This window comes from Haliaeetus leucocephalus, unplaced genomic scaffold (genome assembly GCF_000737465.1).
Source record: "Haliaeetus leucocephalus isolate CR32 unplaced genomic scaffold, Haliaeetus_leucocephalus-4.0 Scaffold646, whole genome shotgun sequence".
In the NCBI taxonomy this organism is placed as follows: Eukaryota; Metazoa; Chordata; class Aves; order Accipitriformes; family Accipitridae; genus Haliaeetus; species Haliaeetus leucocephalus.
The window spans coordinates 2,394,074-2,416,249 of record NW_010973082.1 but is presented as its reverse complement, the minus strand read 5'-3'; the positions used below and the strand labels follow the sequence as shown (position 1 = coordinate 2,416,249).

General features: G+C 43.2%; 1 protein-coding gene across 1 annotated transcript; it reads right to left on the bottom strand.

Annotated features, from left to right (window-relative positions):
* Positions 1–419: 419 nt before the first annotated feature.
* On the bottom strand, positions 420–21,811 carry LOC104838705 (ATP-binding cassette sub-family A member 10-like). Its single transcript, XM_010578584.1, has 38 exons — positions 21,710–21,811; positions 21,107–21,317; positions 20,526–20,684; positions 20,183–20,283; positions 19,143–19,369; positions 18,675–18,813; positions 18,116–18,301; positions 16,889–17,036; positions 16,206–16,377; positions 15,586–15,644; positions 15,056–15,166; positions 14,784–14,959; positions 14,279–14,398; positions 13,778–13,916; positions 13,553–13,643; positions 13,107–13,246; positions 12,361–12,480; positions 11,994–12,189; positions 11,096–11,262; positions 10,220–10,347; positions 9,717–9,854; positions 9,061–9,174; positions 8,599–8,769; positions 8,155–8,265; positions 7,388–7,516; positions 6,483–6,551; positions 5,933–6,024; positions 5,371–5,491; positions 4,901–5,018; positions 4,321–4,412; positions 3,767–3,945; positions 3,096–3,171; positions 2,722–2,816; positions 2,175–2,294; positions 1,813–1,953; positions 1,459–1,538; positions 1,323–1,378; positions 420–747 (listed from the first exon to the last, which is right to left on the bottom strand). The coding sequence occupies exons 1-38, from the start codon at positions 21,809–21,811 to the stop codon at positions 649–651; spliced, it is 4,893 nt and encodes a 1,630-aa protein (XP_010576886.1). The 3' UTR covers positions 420–648.
* Between the last annotated feature and the right edge of the window lie 365 nt (positions 21,812–22,176).

The following is a 22,176-nucleotide window of genomic DNA, read 5'->3' as shown; positions in this document are numbered from 1 at the left end:
GTAACCATGAGGGACCACAACCGCCTGGCCAGCAGCCCCGGGCCCTCTGCAGCCACCTCCATCCCCAGGGGAAGGAGGTTGAGCTGCTCAGCTGTTCCTGACGGTCCGCAGCAATGATGACATATGAGGGTGTAACCATGGTTTCCATAGAGACATTTATTGGAAGGGTATAAAAATAGAGTGCAAATTTCAATATGATGTATTTAAACATGTCGTAGGCAAATAGTCCCACACACTGGTGGGAGAAGAGCCCAGAGGGTTGGTGGCGTGTCCAGATTCCCTGATGCACCCAGATCCACCGAGCAAAGCAGAGCCTCCATCCCCAGAGATGAGTTATGACCCTTCTTTCTACAAACCTTTCTGTCCCTCTGCTGCACGCTGCTCTGCTTGACAAGAGCTCTCGCCAGTGCAGGTACTATTTCATCAACCAGCCATTGGAAATGCAACTTGGGGTAGGGCTCAGTGTAGACACCTGCAGAGTCCAGGTGAAATGTCTTCTGCATTGGAGAGGAGCCCTCAGCTGATGCTCTCTGGAAAGGCAGAGCCTATTCCTCCTCTTCGTGGTACGCTGATAATGGTGGTAAATATGTGCAGTATCACATCAGTTAGGTTAATACTGAGTAATGTGTAAATGAGCATCTTAGATCTTTAACAGTCCTCCTGCTGAAGTTGTTTCCATTCAAAGGTCCCATCCAAAGTCAGATCAAAATTATCCTTTTCCTGCTCTCGGGAGAGTTCCAAAAACACCTGAAATGGGCAAGATAGAACTCTGATTATTTCTCTGACTTTCACTAGATACTGTGATGCTCCTTTACAGGACGTATAGCTCTGCATCCCCTATAAGAGGTATGTCAAGTAGCTTTATGTGTGGAGCACATACGCAGTAGCTGAGAGTCCTACTACTGTGCTCTCTGGTATAACCTGCTGCCCATAGGTATATCCATAGGTTTTACCCACCAACGGATTGACATAAACATTCCTCATCTTTGCCACCAGCCTTGTACAAGCAGCAATAACCTGCTGCTTCAGAAGCAACCACAGAGGCTGGACATGGGCATCTACCAAGGGCATCCATCCCTTAGATGGGGTAAATGGAGTCAGGCAACAACACTTTGCCTAGGCTTGTTCCCACCGTGCTAAACCCCAGCAGTGAAAAAAACCGAACAATTTTTCACCACTTTCCCAGCAGAGGACCCCTTGTCCACCACCCCCAGGCAGTTTTTTGGTGGAGCAGCCTTCTGCCACTGCACTGGCCCAGGTCTTGCTGCGGCTTTTGCTCCTTCTTATGCTTTTAGAGCACATCTAGCCTTGAAATCACTTGCCTGAGCCAAAGTATTCAAAGAGAAGCTGTACTCCTCGAGGCTGAAGTTTCGTTTGGCTGTGGAGAAATGGAAAGAGAACCCAAAATTAGCAGTCTGTGTTCCACCTTTTGAAAAAGTCAACTTGTTTTGCTCTTACCTTCCTCTAGCTTGGAGAAAGACTGAGACAGGGGCAGTGCATCTTCCATTGGGACCTTGTAGACTAGCAAATAGGGGAACCTTGAAGAAAAAGGAGAAAAGGCGATTCTTGCTCTGTATTGAGGTTTTGGGATCAAAACTTTATGTCATGCTATGAGCTGGATGTATGGCTGTTTTGCTGCAGGGATCACAGCAGGGTTGGATGTGGTGACATTATCAGATCAGATCCCCATACAGGGACTCTGAGCCGTTCATCCTTCTCCAGCTGAGATCCTGTGTCTGGCCATCACACCGGGCACATTTTTAGGGATGAGGGAGCGCTGAAACCACTGTTCATCCCATATTTTATAGTTACCGCTCCTGACGAGCTGCACTTGGGAAAATCCTCAAAATCTCAGCATGGAGAAGATCAGCACGCTCTGGATCCTTGACTTTAATTTCCAGTAGATAGCCTTTGCCAAACTTGTTCTTCAGGTACTGAATGGAGCCAATGCAGCTGCAGGGGAGGAAAGAAAAATTAAAAAAAGAGATGTCAGTGTGAAACCATTGGTGCCCCACCATCTGCTCCTTCCCACACTGTACTGCTGGTGAAATCACAGGGAGCACTTCATCAAGCCCATGGTGATGGGCTCAGGTAGGTGAGGCTGGAGAAGAAGCCCCTGTCACTGCATGGACCACTTCCCAGCTCAGCCACTTGCCGGCCGTGCTGTTGCCCACCGTAGCTGCCCGGACACCACGATGGCCACGCGGTCGCACACCTCCTCCGCCTCCTCCATGTAGTGCGTCGTCAGGATGGCTCCCGTCTCCTTGGTTTTCAAGGCAGCACGAATCATTTTCCTGAGGACCAGAGGGAGGGGGGAAAAAAAAAAAAAGCTAACACTCCCTAGGAATATCAGACACTTTTTCTTATACCTTTGTCCCTCCAAATGTCTCTCCCCTTAAACAAGTGTAAAAGCTTTACATACAGTAACTTTAGACTGATGTGCACATGATAATACTTTGAAATAATGACAAAAATGGCAACATACATGACTGTCCTAAAGTTTGCAATAAGGATGAAGGTTAAATGGTTTTTCTCTCTCCTTGCTCATGGTTTAGCTAGAGAGAACCAGAAAAACGGAGTTTCCAATAAAACCATTGGCACGTGATGAGCAGCACTAAGAGCAGATGGAGTAAAAAACCTCTTTACCTAACCGTAGTCATCTGCTCTTGGCTTCCAACCCCTTTACCACCATGGTGGCACAGTGCCCGAGGTCCTACTCACCAGACACAGCGCTGCCCGTTGGGGTCCATGCCAGTTGACAGCTCATCCAGGAGCAGGACCGTGGGATCGCCCAGCATGCACACTGCAAAACACAGCTACGACAGGGAAAGGGGTTTGAGTCACATCTTTTGCAGTCCCTGGCAGTCTGCCTACAAAGAGCTGCGGACAGCATCGCTTCATTTATGGGAATCAATGTTCTGATTCATAGGAAATGTGGTTTTGGAAAAGGTTAATTTCCATCACCCCACCATGGGAGACAACGTGATGCTCTCCTGGGTAGCTCAGAGCACAAGGAAGTCCCTCTGCTTATGGAAGGGCTTATTGATCTGTGCTATGAGCATTGCAGTGCTCATTATAGGTAAAACAGAACACACCTTTCTGGTTATCCCAGCAGATAATTTTCTCGTTTTTTTTTTTAAATAATCTTGAAGCTGCAGAGCATTCACTATTCTGTGGGGAGAGGAAACAAGCAAAAAAAGAACATTTTTGTTACTCCCAACTCAATACTCTCACCAAGGATTCCCCAAATGATAAGGAACTTTCTTCCCCTTGCTCTTGACTCCTGCTTGTTTTCATTAAACTTTCATTGTGTTATTAAAATGTAAGTGAATATTTGAAGCAGAGTGTAGTGAATAAGCCACAAGCTCTTTTCTAAACCCATCATTAGTGTCAACAGTATTATAAATCCATTCCACCTTGCCAGTGTCAGCTGAGCAGGCAGTACTTAAGCACCCTTTCTTGTAGAGCCAAACTATAACATTGGAGATTTTAGAAATGCTTCTTAAAGATAACATGCTTAAAAGGACACTAGTGGTAAATTTATCCCCACTAAATGCACTTAGGCAAATTGGAGATTTTCTTAACCCACTCATTTAATGACAGCATTTAGCACAAAATCACTTTTGCAACTCCATTTCCCAAATTTCCTTCAAGGTTGCCTCTGGCTCACAGTGAATTTTGACTTTCTGGTCCTCCCCCCCAACCCATGCCCTAGGACTAGGAGATAAAACATTGACCAATCCCTGGAAACACCCTCCATCCATACCGGTTGACAGCAGCAGCCGTATCCTCCTTGCGCACCCCTTTTACGGCTGCGTAGACCCTCAGGTGCTCGTGGACGGTGAGGTCCGGCCAGAGCGGGTCGTCCTGCGGGCAGTACCCCAGGAAGGCGGGCGCGTGGTCCTGGAGGTGGGATGTTGCTCCATCTCCCCTCTTCAGCAGCACCTGCGCAACCAGGGTGATCGTTTTGCTCTCACGCTGCCTTGCCCAGGTACAAGGGTATGGTTCAGAGGAAGACTATGGGCTTCGTTGGGATTTAGGCAAGGAAAACCGAAGAGCGAGGGAGTGATTTTGCAACCCTCATTTACATGGTTTCTAAATATAAACATGGCCAAGTAGGGTAGATGCAACTGTTTGCCAAAGTTAGAAGTAGCTCACAATATTTTTTATTAACATATTATTTAATTTAGTAGCACAATGAATTCAGTTCAAACCTTGATCACTAATAATGCTTTGAAAATATTACAGCTTAGCCTAGGTGCAAGGTTTGCACTTGCACTTTTATCATGGATCTAGCCCTTTTCTCCAGATGCCTCCTACCTGCCCAGCAGTCAGTGTCGTCTCTCCAGTAATCATTTTGATAGCTGTGCTTTTACCAGCTCCGTTGGGCCCCAGAAGTCCTAGTACTTCTCCTGGAATCAATGCATACAATTTCTTAGTAATATTCCCCATTCAACAAATATATCAGGCACAGTCCCACAAAAAAAAAAAAAAAGAAAAAGAGAGCTGGCTAATATCAAAGGCCATATAAAAGTAAACAGTGTATATATGTGTGTGTGTATATAAATATATGCTTTGAGAGCCCATAATGTTTCAATTCTAACTGATGCTGCAAGTCTGAGCATTGCTCCCAGGTCTCTCAGGCCGCTGCTGAAGTGGATCCTGGAAAGTGGAGGCTACTTTATTTTAGATAATGGAGAGTCAAAGATAACTAATAGGATGCATCCACTTCATGTTGTTCATTAACACATCAACCACAGACCGAACATCCCTTAACCACAGAGCAAATAGATTTGACCTTTATGTCCTTGCTCAGATAACTGAGAATCTGCAGAGAATTTACTCTCTGGGTATGACTCGGGGTCCAAAACAGGTCTAGGAGAACAGTTCCAGCTCTTACCTTTTTTAACACAGAAGGAAACATTTTTGGTGGCCATTTTCTTCTTCTTCTTAAAAACGGAACCAGCCTGCTTTATTTTATATTCTTTGCACAGGTTGCTGACAATAATGACTGATTTCTGAAAGCAAGGAGGAAGAAGAAAGGTTAGTCTGTTATACTGGATAGCATTAATCCTTCAGTAATATTTTTCCATTAAAAAAGGCAGAAAGCCTTCTAAAGATCTTTGAATTTGTTTTATAGTTCACTGAGAATGAGGTGCAGCAGGACACTTTATTGTCCCCATTCCTCTTAACAGCTTTCTTCTCTATCCTGATGGCACCCACACTCTGGATTTGGGAGTTTGATTTTCCCAGTGAGAATAATACAGCCAGAGCACTGACCTACACTTATTGATACTTGGTGGTTTGTTCTTTACCGGTGGGCTTCATAATGGTATAAAATAAAGTGAGAAGGACAACATGTAGTCATACCTCTTCCTGACTCGGAGCTGCTATGGCATTTCTCACTGCTGCTCTTTCAGCTTTAACATCTTCATCTTCCTCTTCAAGCTCTTCGGGGTGCTGGTGGCTGCTTTCTCTTCTTGGGGAAATCCTACAAACCCACCAGGTTCATCTTAGCATTTTGTTCTTTACCCTTGTTCTCCACCAATGTATTTTTGGATAGACCAAGAGTAAATGTCCCTCTGGTTCAATGTTTCTTGTGGGTTTTTTTGTTTGTTTGTTTGTTTTTTAAATTATTTTATATTTATAATCTTTTTGTGTTGTACAAAGAACCAAGCCAGTACAGCCACACAGAACAGGCAACACTCTGTGGCGGTACTAACAAGCTTGAGAGCTGTTTTGTATTATCATAGCCCTGTAGTATTTAAGGGGCTATTTTAGTTGTAAAAAATCACTAGTATTAAAAAAAATAATAATTTTAAAATAGGGACACAAAGGCAATGATATCTGATCAAAATGTCTTCAAGGAAAAGCAATGTGGTAGGAGTTTAGATCTCATCTGTGCCTGTGGTGCGTGTGTATTTATACAAACCTAAATATTGGGTCCTTTCTCAGAACTGCTCTTCCATATTTTATCTCCAAATATCGAAGAAGAAAAATGAAACCCACAGAATGGATATAAGGCTGAAAAAAAAGAGGTTGCCACATTAACAGCCTTGCCTTCCATCCTACTACAGCTGAAACTGAGAAGACGGTGACAGTGTTATAAAATACGTGGGGGAAAAACACAGTATGCGAAAATAAAGGCCATTAACATCTAAACTCAGGGTAATCCTGAAGGCTGTGAACTCTACTATCACTTACCAATACCGCAGAAAATACCAATGGTATAAGAAAAATGCAATTCATAAAATAACAGGGCCGCATTAAGTGACCTGGTCTTATTTTATTTTCCCTTCCCCATTTCAAAGGAGCAAGGTTAAGGTTATTTTTGCGCAGGGGGGTAGTCTGTCATCCACACCCACCGAGACCCTCCTCCTGCATGAGATGAACTCAGGGTTTGTGCCTGCTTCCTCATAAGTGAGGATGGGGTTTAGGAGACACACATTCCTAAATAAAAGCAATCTTAAATATTTTCTTACTGCAAAGACAGCTATTAGTACATCATTCTTTGGAGCCACACCAAATAGCTCAGCGTCTTCTATAAAAATCTGTAAGAATAAAGAAAAAAAATACACAATGAAGACCTGTAATTCTTTAGCATAATGCTGGCTAATTTTGGAAGGGTTAAAAGCAAACAACAAATACTTGGAAAATGTCCAAAAGCTTCTGATTTACCCAAAATATTTACCATACAGATGAACAAATACAAATGTTTGACTTTGGGCATCACGGTCCTATACCAGAAAATGTCACGACACCCAGTACACGTATCAGACTCTCTTCCTGGGGGTAATGGGCTATCACAGGAAAACATCTGGTCTCTTTTTTGGGGTCCCAGTGGAGAAGAGGTGGAGGTGAGTGGGACAGGACAGAGGAGGAATCTCTTCTATTTGGACTTCACTCCTAAGTAATTTATGGCTCATAAATGGTCTTGCACATAGCTGGAGGGTTTTGTTAAATTCTTAGCTGACTTTCCATGACCACCCTCAGCTGACATGGAGTAAAGCACCTTGTGAGTATTCTTAATTCTCACTTGGTTTCCATGCAAAGTCAGATGCGTAACTTCAAATTTTCTCTTAAGATTGTTCAAGCCAAGCTGCTCAACTCTGCATGGAAAGAATTACGAGTGCTTACCTAATCTGCAGTCACAGATCAACTGCACGAGAAGTAGCCCCTAGCCATAATGAACAGCTGGAAAAATTAGATTTGATCTGAAATGGTCATCTAACGATGCACTCTGGCCATTTGGAAAACCTACCCATAAGAGGAAACTAAGGAGCCTTCCCAGAATGCAGTGTGTGGTTGCCACCAGGACTTTGCTCACAAGGACACATAGCTGTGTTTTATGGTGGGGTGCCTCTCCTCGCCCAGCACCACCGCTTACCTGCTGGCAGTTGATTATTACACCCAGCAGTGGGTACATGGGAATCAAGAGAGATACAACGTAGAGGGAGACTCTAGTATCGATTGAGAAATCCATGACTCTGCTGATGATATAAGAAACAAAGCATACCTAAAAATAAAGAAGGTAACTTAGCTGATGGGAAGGGTTACGCTCCTCACTGGTCCTAAACATTGTGTGGGTCTACCTGTTCAATTCCCTGTTGGAATTCTAAAAATGGACAAGAAATATAAAGATGAGGAACAGTGAGGGTTCAGGAGGTCCTCAGCTGTCTCTGCCTGAGGGTAGGCTGCTGGTTTGGGTCAGCAGGGGAAACTTCTTCCCAGGCACAGGGCTGCCTCGGGCAGAAGAACGAAACATGGGATCCCGTCCTGTTCCTTCCCATCCTGGTTCGTGCCAAATAACCCATCCCCTTCCAGGCCAGCCTTGGGCTATCTGCGTCTAACTTGATGGCTCATGTCTCAACACCTTACATCCCTTGGACGTGAGGTGTCAAACAGAGGGATAAATAACTTCTTTGCCTCCATTCCTGCACCAGCTCAGGGTAGATCCAAGCATTTCCTTGTGCCATAGCAGGATTGTGGGAACAGAACATGGTGACAGGAATTTAATATAGAATTGGCTGCTACAAAACACATGCCCATATTTATGTTCTACATCTATGCTTGGTGTTTTGACCTCTAGTTCATCCTTTAGGTCTCAAAACACATTTCTGTAAACCTACAGCACATATCTAGCCGTGTGCTTACCACTATCAGGATAAAAGACCAAAAATCACAGCTCCATCCTTTACGAAAGACGAAGGAGATCAAGTAGATGAAGAGAACAATGGAAACTCCATAGCCAAAAGTACCCATGATCTACAGAAGAAAAAGAGCTTTCATTGGAGAAAAGGAGTGATCTAAACAATAAGAAACTTATATACGATCATACAACAAGATCAGAGCATTCAGATATTACCACAATTTTACCACTAAGTGTAAAGGAGTATATTAAGGCAAGACTTATTGCCTTTTATTTCCAGCTGGGGAAACCCAAATGAGAGGTGAAACAAGAAGGTCAGTAAGCATCTGGGGACCCAGAGGTGTGCCAGCACCATCTGCACCCATGGTGTCTCAGCTACCCCTACATGTGCTCAAAATATTACCCCAACCCCTCCTTTGTGAACCAGCGATCACCAGAATGGGATGTACCAGCAAGAAAAGACTGTCAATGTTCCTGGAAAACTTGTTGCTCATTGCAAACTGAAGCCCGAACATTGAGAAGAGAAGGAACCAGCACAGCGGGATGTCCACCAGTGCCTGGCCGCACCAGTACGCCGAGGGAAAGAGCCCGGAGATCCGTAGCTGGGCACGAGCTCCCACCTGGGAATGCACAACGCAAAGGGCAGTTTATTGTTGGTGCCTGGTTGGCCAACTGCACCCTTGGGAATGGCTCCAGGAAATAAAAAGCTAACAAAAAGCTGTTACTATTGCAATACTGGGGTAAAATTCCACCTCTTTTTGTCTTTTAGCATTTTCTGCTGGCTGCAAAGCTGCTCATGGCAATACAGAGAAAAATGCCTCAAGCTGCCCATCATATTCAAATGTCTTTGTGGCAATGCAGTTGTAATCCCTTCTGCCCACTCCAAATCTGCTCCCTTTCAAGGAATTTACCTTGTAATCCTGCATGTAGCCCATTGCAAAGTGAGGAGGAAAACCAGGGAATAACAGCAGCATATAAACAAGGTAAAAAGAAACAAAATAATCCCAGAATCGTGGCTCATCTATCTGAAAAGAGAAGAACAAAGCATTTGTAGAACATCTGCAATGTAATGGCTAGATGCCACAACTCTTCTTACTGCATTTCTCATAAAGTACAGGGCAGTATGACCAGAAAGTGGAATTTGAAACCAAATATTGGCAGGAGAAAGGTTTGCCCCAAACCATAGCCCTGCAAAACGCTTGCCACTGGTGAGGAGAGATGGGTGCTGCAGGTCCCACTCCTCCATCCCAGACTTGTGGCAAGCTATCTCTTTTGTCAATTGATGGGCCACAGCTTGAATTACTTGACATAGAGAATAAGGAACCTCCTGAAGAAAGCCTCCCAGCCACCCTCTCCGTTCAGCAGCCCTCGCGACCCACCAGGGAAAAATTAGCTTCAGCTTTCCTGAAGTCAAACATGATGGTTCCAGAGCCACCACCAAGGAAGGTGGGTTTACAGGTACAGAAAGCCCCACCAGGCTTCCCATTAAAATCTGATGACTTACTGAAACCTTAAGCAAATTTAAGAACTATTTTCTGACACCTGGCTGCCAGGCTCTGACACTTACAGAGAAAAAGGGATGACTCCAGATCCGAATGTGCACGGTGGAATTGAGGGCTCTCAGCAGAGCGTTGCTGATGACATTCACAAGCACTGGGAAGCAGTTGACAGCCTCCACGTGGCATAACACAGTAAATCTGTAGCTCTTCAAAGAGCAAGAAAACAAGATGAAAACTCTTGGCTTTTCTCATCTGCAGGGAAGCAGTAGAAAAGGAGCATACCAGGAGAATCCAGGCCTGAAAGAATTTCGCTTATGCCTTGTTTGCTAAAAAACAAACTAGGAGGTGTTGAAGTCTGTATAGCTGTGCTACAAAGATATAAAGTTTGAGGAGGAGCATGAGGGAGATAGGTCTTTTCTAGCTTGTAGTTTATGGGTTAAAACACTTTCAAATCTTTGTACCTGTGGGCCTTATTTAATAGGAACATTCCACAGGTAGAGCTGATGGAGGCATCTCGCTTAATTATTCAATTGTTGGGAAGAAACGGGAGGAGGAGACCAAAAATCCTCACCTGACCTTTGCGAGACACTTTTATAGCCCCATTGTGTTTTAGCTCCTCTGTGATATTTTCCTCGCTCGTTACCTCCACTGTGAGATCTTGACTCTCGAGCATGTGGATGAAGTCTTCAATGCCTGTGCCTGGTGTGAAAGCCAAAAGCAGAGGAATCATAATACTAAATAACACGAAAGTTTTTGATTTTTTTTTTTTTTTATTTTTTTTAATCCATGGCCACCAAACAAAAACAGAGAAAGTCTAATAACTGTGGACATCAGACAGCACATATGTGGTGGACCATGGCACATATTTTTTGTGAAGTTAATGGATTTCAGTCTTACTGACTGAATTTTTGCATTGTCATTTTTTTTTTTCTGCCTTTGCTGAGTTGCTACAGAATGTATTCTCCTTCGTGATGGTCTGATGAAGCCAACAGTATCATACTCTGGCCAAATAACATAAAATAGCATCTACTCATAGGAATGTTGAACATAACACTCTGGAAGTAGACCATTAATTTGACTCAGCATTAGTAAGCCCTTAGTTGAGTATGGTGCCTGGTTTGAGAATCCTACCCTCTGAAAAAGCAGAAATTGTTTGAAAAGAGGTCTGGATTTGGGGCAGGGAAAGAACTGGGTCCCTTCTAATCTCATCTGCTATGACATTCCTTTTCATGTCATTGCATCAGGATCTCACCAGCTGCTGAAGCCAAAGTGGGTTTCATTCACAACCCTTTAAAAATGACCACGCTTATGCTCTTCTGCCACAAAAACCTTCATCACCCCTTAGATCCCCAACATCCTACAACCATCTGATCTTTCACTTATTTTCCTTTGCAACAAGAAGAAACCCCAGAATAGGAAAAGATGAGGAAAGGCTCCTTCCCCTCACCCGTGTTGTTGTGGACCAGGAGGCTGGTTGTCTCCGAGCGAGCTCTTTTCCCCAGGGGCAAGAAGTACCGTGCAGACGAGAGCTCCCAAGCACTCACACTCTGCCAGGCAGCAACCAGGGACAGTTGCAAAACCAGAGGAAGCAGAAAAACCACATAGAGCAGCAAACTACATTAAGAAAGACATGAATAAACACTATGAAAACAGATATTCAGCAGAAAGTATTGGGAATTCAGGTTACCCAGTGCTCTTCCTGGTAAAAATTTTTGGCAATTTTATTTTCAGAAGTCTCCAACCTTGATCATTCGCAAAGGCCCTCAAAATTTAGCAGGGAGAGGACCTCGGATCTGGAGTGCTCAACTTTTTAGGGCCATGAAATGCCTTTCAGACTTCCTTAAGACATAATTTTTTCATAAATCAGCATCTCCCTTCTGTTTCTTGTGCCCCACCAGGAAATGCCAGCTTGAAGACCAATGGGGCCAAATAAGTTCAGACACCAGTAACATGAGAGAAGTTTAAAAAAATTAAAAAGGAAGTCTGAAAGTAGTATTTTCCCCTCCTCTCTCTGTACACACTAGTTTATTTTAAAAATTCCCCCTCCATCTGAAATAAAAGTGTTTCTAAATGATTCTTTTCTTCAGAAAGAAAATGGGTTTCCCTTGCATAGATCACTCAGTATAGGAATGAAAATGCACGAAGTGGAGATTTTGTATTACTGGCGCTGGAAAGGAAGAAGCTTTCCTCTCCTCTGAGTTCAGATTACCAAGATCATTCATAGTCAAGACCTGATATCAATTAATCCAAACGCTCTTTGAAACAGAGCTGTGAAAATTGTCCCCCCGCTGCTGCGACTGTGTCCAGCTCCAGTTCCGCAAGAGAGAAATCACTTTGGTACTTACATTGACCGCAGGTTTTTCACCGAACTCTTGAGCTTTAAGAAGTGCACCCATGCCATGGCAGAGACCTGCTGCCTCCAGAGAGCCAAGCCACCGACTGCCGCCTTCCCGGTGTCCGAGAGCAGCAGGGAGCCCGGCTCCGTCTCATCGGGGCATCGCGGTCCTGCTTCTGCCCGCTCCTCCCCAAGGACGTGCTCATCTGCAGAGAGTTTTCCACGCGCACATTTATGTCTAAGACCAGCTTCTATGTTGCAATGTGTGAAAAATTAAGAGCCACCTAGTAATCAACTGTTGGAGGCATGCCCGGGGGTTATTGCAAAGTAGCCGTTCTCTTCGGCTGCGGGTTGTATATTTGCAGCCACGATTGTACCTTCTTGATCCGCTGTGGTTTCTTCCTCCAGCCTCAGGAAGACATCCTCCAGGGTTGTCATGCTAACTCCGTAATTGATAATTCCCTGGTCAGAGCAGCTGTTGAGGCCACTGAACAGATCTGCAGGACAGAGATCATACAAGTGCGTTCAAGGTTTCGAAGATGAGCACGTATCTCCAGACCAGACTTTGGGTCAGCTGAGCCAACCTGACTGGAGCATCCCCAGTGACAGGGAAAAAATAAAGCAGCGAGCTGCCAGGATACGAAGGGTCTGGGGGAACACAGAACTGCCAGATCCATAGCTCAATTGAAGATGTTTTTCTACTTAGCACCAGCATTTCAGACTACGCGTCCTCTGAGGCAGCGGGGCTGTGGGACTGTCAGACTGAATGTGATGGACGTGGTGAGTGAGGGTCTGCCTGGTGCCATTGCAGGTATGGAGCGGTGCTGGAGTTTTCTCTTGTCACTATCTTCTCTTTTAACAGAAAGACAAATAATGTCTCAGCAACACACGTAGCCCAGTTTAGCCTGCTAGGTTTTTCATTACAAACAGCAGAAAAGCATTTGTTGTACATTTTGATCTTAAATGTATGGATGCTAAAATTACGGAGGGAAAACCAAAACGCAACAGTTCTAAAGTCCTTCTGTGAGTCCTGTAGAAAATCTCCCTCTTCATTTCTCTTTCCCCACATTTGTGATTAATTTTGTCTCTATGGACAATTCTCAATTATTTTAATATACTTTACCTGGGAATTTATTCACGTTTTCTAATGGCAGTTTATATCTCAGCTCATATTGACTGTGTCCTGAGAATATGACATTGGGGATGTACTGTTTAACCAGAGATGTCACGTTCTCTAAGTCACAAGACTCACTGACATGAATCCTGTTCAGTTGAAAAAAAACAGACGCTTAGTTTTGAAAAAAAAAAAAAAACAAAAAAACCCCAAACCCAAAGAAACAACAACCACCATTGTATTTGCTAGGATGCACAAAAAGAAAACTCCAGCATACTTTATTCTTTCCTTACTCTGGAGTAAAATGCTGCTTCAGTTAATTTAACTGAATATTAATCCAGTTAATTTTCTTGGTTTGATGACATCTGCTCTACGGTTTCCCCCTTACAGTCATGCTGGTGGTTCCTTGTACATGCATGTTCCCAGATACCAGTTGTTGGAGCTGAAGTGGATACCTTAAATGATAGCCAATCCCCCATTTTTTCTTCAAGAACAGAGAGGAACCAACACATTTCAGCCTCCCGTGCGAGATAAAAGCCTTGCGGTCTAAAGAAAGAAAAAGCCAAAGGAACTTGTACTGTAGAGCGGTCGTTCACAATTTTTTTTGCAGCTGAACCTCACATGGGCTTTCTGCTCTAGGGTTATTCTCCAGAGATGCTACAGACTGAGCCTGTGCTTACCTGCGAGGATATCAGCCTCGTCCATGAACTGGGTACTGAACAGGATCACCCGTCCAGCCCTGTGCTCCTTGAGGAGGCTCCACACGTGGTGCCTGGAAAGAGGATCCAACCCAGCTGTTGGCTCATCCAGGAACAAAACCTGCAGAAAGGATGAAACCAGACATTCCTCGTTGCTGGAGCAATTGCACGGGTTGTGGGTTTGGTGTTCCCCTGAAAGCCTCGGGTCCTGAAGGCAAGAGACCCAGGGCAGCTTTTATGCAAGGGCAGGTATTCCGGGAGCTGTGCAGAGGTCAGGGCACTATCTATCTGCTTTAAAACTAGACTAGCAAGATGGGTTATCAATTTAACAAAATGAAATTATTAAATTTATTAATTTTAATAACTAGGAGTGCTTTAAAGAGGTCTGACGTGCACAAACTTTTAGTGAACTAAAGCCTTATGCGTCTGCTTATGTTGGACCTGAATATTCCCAATATTACAGAGCCATGCCTGCTGCTTTACCTGGGGGTTTCCAAGCATGGCTATGCCAATGGATAACTTCCGTTTTTGCCCACCGCTCAGTTTCTCAGCTTGAGTGTCTTGAATGTTACTGATATCCAGCAGTTCCAAAATGTTTTGCACCTAGAACAGCAGAAGGATGTCCATTCTCAGCACCGGTTGTCCTTCCATCCTTTATTAGCCACGGAGGAGATCTGGCTGGGGCTGAAGGCAGAGTTTCTAAGAGCTTTACCGAGGTCTACACCAGCAGCAGGAGCAGCCGCTACAGGGACTGCTACGTCCCCTCATCTCCTTGGGTTGAGCAAAGGAATCGCTGTGGCTGCATCAAGCCCACAAGCTTGCCTACTAACCTGGTAGAAGCTCGACACCAACTTTGATTTTCAGAAGACACAGCCAGGTGGGACCCTTTGAGCTTCCCAGTGCAAAAGGAGCCTTTACTGAAATGCGGGGCTTGCCTACAGCCTCACGTTGTTGCACAGGGATGCATTACAGCAGAACACGCACTTACCTCTCGCTGTACCTCTTTGGACTTGATGCCTTTGATTTCTGCAAAAGTTTTCAAGTTTTCTTTCACCGTTAAGACGTCGAACTGTATGTTGGTTTGTGGGCAAATGCCAATCATCTCTCTAATCTCTTCCCTATCTCCTATCTCAGAGAGTTTGTAGTTGTATATGGTTGCAGAGCCTGTTTACAGGAATAAACACGATGAGGTGGAACAAACTGGTCTTTAAAGCTTTTGAATCAAAAAAGCCCACCCCATCCCACTGTTTGCGGTCCTACCTTTGGAAGGCAAAGTGAGTCCACTCAGCACGTTTAACAGTGTTGTCTTTCCAGCCCCACTGTGGCCGAGTAAGGCAGTGATCTGACCCTCATAAATATTTAAAGACAAACCTAGAATGAAAACAACATCAAGTTCGGGAAGAAATGAGGTTTGACTTGCCTCTACTCGTTGTTGAAGGCAAGGCAAGACAAGTCAAGAAGTATAAGAACTAGGTGGCAATAATTAGCCAAAAGTGCATTAAGGAATGTGGGGCAAAGTTCTACAAACGTCTAACTAAAGACATAAGAAGCTGCTCTGTATTTATCAGAAAAGACAGAAATACAACAATAGAAAAAAATCTTCTCTTTAGTCTTACTAAAGATGGAAAAATCAGTAAAAACTGAACAAAACAGTAATCAGTTGCATCAATTAACATTTTATATGAATTTTCAAGCAATGCAAGTGTTGTTTTATTTCTTTGACTGACAGAAATGTTTGCACAACTGTTTTTCCTTATCTTTAACAGGAATCAATATCACAGGTTTCATACCTCTTAAAGCTTCTGTCTTCTTGTCCTTCTTTTTATATGCTTTTTTAATATTGTTGAGTCTAAAAGGAAGGTAAGGACAATATTATTTCAGGATTCATGTAAATACATTTCCCTGGTGCCTTTTTTCATTCTTATGGGCCTTAAATGAAAATCATGGAAATGGCATGAAAAGCAAGAGGTACTGGGAAGCAGCCCTGAGATTCAGCAGGGTTTGGCATGCTCTGTACACAGGCGTGAACATCTCTACCTGGCATGCAATACCGGAGCACCAAGCCTTGCAAAGACAAGGTCAAGCCTATTGCAACAGATGGATTCCCTTTGTTGTCCCTAATGGACAGTTAGTAAAGTCCACAGAAAAAAAAAAAACCTGGTTTTATTTTTTAATCTCAATTTATCCAAATTTTACCGTTAGTGACCAGCCTGAATTATCTATTTATCCCACCTGCATTTTATTTCTAATTTTCCTCTGTGAAACAAAGAGTTTTGCAAGAACTTCATGAACATGAAAACTGCCTGGCTAGGTCAAAACAAAGCTGATGGCAGAAGCAGTGGTCTGTGGGAGCATTAAACCCAAGCTACCCAACTCAAAAAGCATGAATAGCAATTCCTTCTCTCTTAACCTGATGGCATCCTTCCCCATAAATTCAGGGGGCACCGGCTCTATGTCATCACCAAGGAGCTCCTCGGGACTTGCTGCAGTTCTGGGCATCTCCCTGGTGGAGCCTCTCCTGCTCCGCACCCAGTACGAGGGCTTCAGGCAGAAAAAAGGGGGATGTGGGATGCCATATTTGCCTGACAAGAAAGCAAAGAAGATGACCCGTCATTAGCAAAGCCACAACCAAGACACCATCCTAGACTAAACATTTAGGAGGGTCTAATAAGTACTTGGCTGCCTCAAAATTGGTACTTTGTCCAGTTAAAAAAAAAGGTTTGGAGCTGGGGTAGATACGACAAGAAGGTTGGCTTCAGGGTTATTTCTAATGAATTCAGTATTTTACTTAATGAATTAAAATATTGTCCCACACATTATTACACTATTTTCTCATAAACAGTTCAACAGCAGTATAATTAGAAAGAAAAAAACACTAAATACTTTGTTGTCTTTGAGTTGGGAATTACCAGTGTGTGCCAGGGACAGAAAAGCCACTCAGCGATATAATACCTTTTTTTTGTTCAAAACCTATTTTGGTTGACTCAGAGAATGGAGCAGCCCATCATTTCCTTGAGGAGCTATTACATGCAATGCATATAAATCAAAAATATTAAAGAAGAAAGTATGATCATAAGCATAAATCATACCTACCTGGCAGAACTTTGTCAAAATATATAGCTAACAGCATGTACAAGACTGAGTCAAAGACCAGTATAATGTAAGTCAAAAATAAAAAGTATGATTCCTCCATAAGGTTAGAAAAACAGAAACCGATTCCATATTTTTCTAAATGGAAAACCTGAAATAAAGGACAAAGAAGAATAATTTTCAGGCTGGAAATCTATGCCTATGCTATCAAACCATGGATGCAATTGACTTTGTTAACCCAGAAATCATCTGCAGTACTGACCAATTTTTTTTCCTTTCTTTCTAGTGAGGAAGGGAGATAGGTTTACTCCAGGCAGAGATCTTATGTTTTCATTCAGAATTTTCCAGAACAATCCAGAAGCAGAAGAAAAGATCAGAGTTTTATGGAAAATCATTCAAGAAACATGACACTGGCACCCTTGATGTGACAGAGTCATGGCAAAGATGGTATAACTTTACATAGTGATTGATTTAACCATATGGTAAATTAGCAGTAAACTCAGTTTCTTTTTCTGCTGGTGCAGAAATCTCCTCTCCCAGGCAGATATTTTTATACATCAGGAAATCAAATATTAAATAACTGGAGCTCGAAAGCATCACTCAGAGCTATGGAGATACGACTGATGGAAAAGTGGGAAACTGCACAGAATTATCCAAAGCGGGGATGGAGGAAGGATGGCTGCAGCAGAAGACTCAAATTTTATTTTCACGGTTTCTGTTGCCAGGAAGAGTCGCTGCAGTGAGAGGGGAATGACTGGGCAGCAAAGAGCTGATGTCCTCGAGTCAACTCCTGCCTGCCTGGGGTCCAGCCCCAGCGGATAATGGTGCTATTGTGTGCGGCAATGGGCTCGCTGGGGCTTCCTTAAGTTCATGCGGACGCTACAGAAGTGAATTAACGGCAGATTATTTGTGACGAGGGCCGTGGTTTTCTTTGCATTCATCTGCTTTTTAAATAGGGGCGTGGGATGGGGGCGTTGGAGCCCATCTTTGCTGCCCAACAGCAGCTCAGCTCCTATGGAGGTTTCAAAATAGGACATGGATTTGAATGAGAAGTACCTGAAGGTTTTACAGATATGGAAAAGCTGGTCTTCAGAAATAAGGACTATGACTTCCTATGCCTTTCTCTATCAGTAAAGTACAGCAGGGTCTTTTATTGCCACTGTCTGTAACAAAATGTATTCTGTTCCCAAGCTGCTGGGAAGGTTCAGCTGCAGAGATGATGCCCCATACCTTTGCAATGCCAGCGTTAAATGCAAAAGGACAGAAGAGCCCGAGAAACCACTTCAATGGTTCTGGAAGATTTTCTATCAGCAATGCAAGGCTCAGGCATCCGAAGAAAAAGGTGATGAGGAACCCCATGGACCCGGCAAGTTTGGAGGTCCTTAAGAGGGAGCAGAGCATGAAAACCAGGTGGATCTGTAAGAACAGAAATTTCCTTCAATCACTGAAGGAAATAAATATCTTTAACAGCAGCGCTTCCATTTGCCAGGCAAACAGATCTCTGGTGAGCTGAGTCCCTGTAATAAAATACACTAAAGTCCTTCTTAGTAGGTTGGTCTGAGTTTCAAATCAGGTCTTTTGTAGCCAACTTACTGCCTGTCAGACCTTTGGGCTGCAATTCAAATCACTGCTGCTGAGTCAGAGAATCCGCTCAGCTATTTCAATTAGTATGACCATGCAAAGGATACAGTCCTGAGCACTGTGCAAAAGGCTCTGGAGTAATGCTTAGGCTCATCGACATAGTAATAAATCATGTGGTGAGAAAATATGGCTATAAAACCTGACTTACACATGCTAGGCCATACAGAAAAAACAGCAGGAAGACTGCAGGGAAGCTGCTGAGGTAGAAAGCATCCCAGACCACGAGAGCTGTCAGCAGGCAGGAGAGGACCATCACGTAAACAACATACAGCAGACTCCAGGAGAGCCTGAGGATGGAAAGGTGGCATTACACTTTCATTTAATTAAGAACTGTTGTTACAACTTCATCTGCACGTCAGAAATGCTTTAAATTAAAATATGAGTTATTTCCCAGGGTCAACTCATTCACATCCTAGGCAGAAGAGATAGCATGATCCATCCTAGGAGGAAGTACCCAAGGAAGAAGAATACACCGCTGCCATGCTCAACCCTTCTGGTTTGTCTGTAGAGTACTGGAGAAAACTTAGGAACTCATTTATACTTATTAACTGACTGCACAAATGCCCAGGAGTATACTGATTTTTGGCACTCATGCTGTAATTAAAAAACAACTCACCAAAACGCAATATCCTGCAGCCCCATTGTCTTCATCAATACTTTGAGCTTCTTCTTTTCTCTTACAACGTTCATTGATAAGAAATACATGAACGGAGAGAAACACATCACGATAGTAATCATGAAATAACTGTACTCTAGTGTAATTGAGGAGATGACACTCCGGGACTTCATACGGACACCAGCAATTGATTTCATCTCTTCCCAAACAGAATGATTTGCCACCATCTAAAGGAATTCAAGGTCAACATCTCAGTATTTAACTTATTTTCTACAGTGAGATGTATTTACATAAGGAACCTTCTGACCCATCACCCCTAGATTTACTTTTTGATGCATCTTTATAGAAAACATCAACAAGTAAGGCAATAAAACCCTATGGGAAGGGCTCATCTGACTCAGTTGTGTGTCTGCACCTTAGCTAGACTCCTTCCCTTGTCTATCGAGAGAGAGAAATCCTTCAGCTCTCCCAGGGGTAAAGATCTAGACACACAAAAATGACTTACGCTCCCCAAGGTCCTGTTCCTCTCCCCAGGTATGAAAGCAGCCTGGAGAGCTGGAGATGCACAGCCAGGTGGAATGACCACTGCCCTGGTCATACTTTTGAGGAACAATTTGGAAAGGAAGGACAAGAAATGACAGACATGCCTACTTTGAATCCAAGTCACCAGCAGATACGCATACCACCCTAGCCTCCTGCAAGAATTGCCTTCTACTTGAGAAATACTCTAAATCAAATAGTTGTATTATGCTTGGTTCCTAGCCTTTAACAGAAATTGCCATTTTATAGAGAAACAAAAGTTAGTACAAATCTTCAAAATTAAATTGAAAGCGGTCATTTTTTCCAGGAACTGCCGATTGCATTCAAGTTCTCACTGTCACTGCCAATAATACTCAGGTGGCTCAGTATTTTAAAATATTTGGGTTTCTGCAGAATTTTCTGACAAGCCCATCCCTTGCTATTGCCACAGAACAATTTGTCTTTCTTCTACCAAGTTTAAAATAAAAGGACACCTGCATCAATTCATAAATTTGATTTACCTCTATAATAGCAGCATCAATGCTGGACTGCAGGGACAGGAAGCCTCTGTACCAATACCTTGGGCTGTCACAGTACCGCGATGAGAAATTGTAGCAGTTATCTGCAAGGGTGAAAGGTTAAGGGCATCACAGGTAAGAGCAGTAGAACATAATTCATTTTCACTACAGAAGCTGATGGTAAGCATGCATATGCACTAAGGGAAACTCTTCAAATAGACAGTGGCCCACTGACAAAAAAAAAATAAAATTATTAAATCACTTCACACATATGGATTATTCCAACAAAACAATGGCTATCCATGCCAGGCAATCACCCACCCATAAAATTCTCATTTTGTATTACCTATATATCCAAAGTTGTCATTTGGAATAGCCACCTTCCCAGTAGGAAACCTGAGGTGATAGGAGAAGTTGTCCTTAAATACAACCCCTATAATTTCATTATTTGAAATCCAGGCTTCTTCCAGGGCTCTCTCATTATCCAGTGCCTCTAGTTTTATACCTGCAGCGTGTAAGAAAAATATTGCGATGAGTCTGGAAATGTGTGCACAGGCACTGGGTGTGTATTCTGCTTTTTTAGCATTGCAGCTCCTCCATTCCAGTTCCCCTCCCTGGACACAGTGGCACCTTTAAATGCTTTATTCTTTACCAATTAAGAAGAAGTGTACCTCAAAAGGATGAACCAAAGTGTCTCAATAGTATTGGTCTACACAGTGAATATCAGGTAAGGCAGAGCTGTACAGCTCAGAAGCACACACTGGCCTCACTATTAATTTAAATACTAGAAAAGAAATAATTGTGAGAATGGAGGATTTGGGAAGAATTTTCTCTACTGACCAAAAATACTGGAGAACCACTAAAACACAATACACGTCTAACAGGTTAAATAATGACAAAGCTAAATATTTGAAAAGCAAAACGTACCTATCAGGACAGAGTTCAAGGCCACTTTATTCATTATCTGCCTTGTGGTCACAGTGATGGGTGTAAAAGCGATGGTGACCCCCGTGGCATCATAGGCAGGATCATCTAACTGCCCGAGGTAGCTGTAAGGCACTTCAGGGTAGCGGATGTTCATCATGAACGTGCACACTATGAACATCAGCGGCAGAAAGAACAGAGACAGCATCCACTCCTGGGTAAGGGGGAGAGCGGAGGAGAGAATTTAATAATAGAACAGTATAACAGCATGTTCTCTGTGGGATTAAAATATAAACAAGAGGCACTCAGTCACACTGGTTTCTTAGATGTCGACTAACTAACATGATCTTGGCATTGTGCATGTCATTTCTGTAAATTACTCTGCTCAGAGAGCCCATCTGCGCTCTCATATGTCACATAAAAGACAGGAATAATATCCGTTAAAAAAAGTGAAGTCTCATAAAGTGTTCATTACCAGTCAGGCTTTCCAAAAGTACTTTAACTTTTAGTTTTACAAAAAGAAATTGGGGTATAGGGGCAGACAGGGATTGGCCACTCTCTACAGTTAGCTGCTCACTTTTTTTCTTTTCTTTTTTTTTAGCTTACCTGAAAGCTCTGCATCTTCATCCTCCACTTTATAAGTATATTTTTCCACAAGAGAATTTTAGTTTGCTGGAATACACTCATATTTCTCTGAAGTGTCTTCATCTTTGAACCTACAAACATTATTATGTATATTATAATGTGCTGTAGGCCTCACACCAAGAATTGTTAAGCAACTCCTGGCTGTAGTGTCAGCTGAGCTCATACGGAAAGCAGCGTCGGTTAAAGGCAACTTGGAGCTACGAGAGAACAAATTCTTGGAAGTGCATTTGGAGAGCTGTCATTTTCGGGGATATTAATGGAAAACGAGAGAGAAACGGATAGCCACAAGCATGCAGTGGTGTGTTACTTCAAAAGATGTGGCATCATCCTTAAAAAGATGCGGCATCATCCTTAAAAAGATGCGGTCAAATAAAAACAAGGATTTGTTGCCTGGATTAATGCAAGTGGTGGAAACTTGAAGAAGCTGG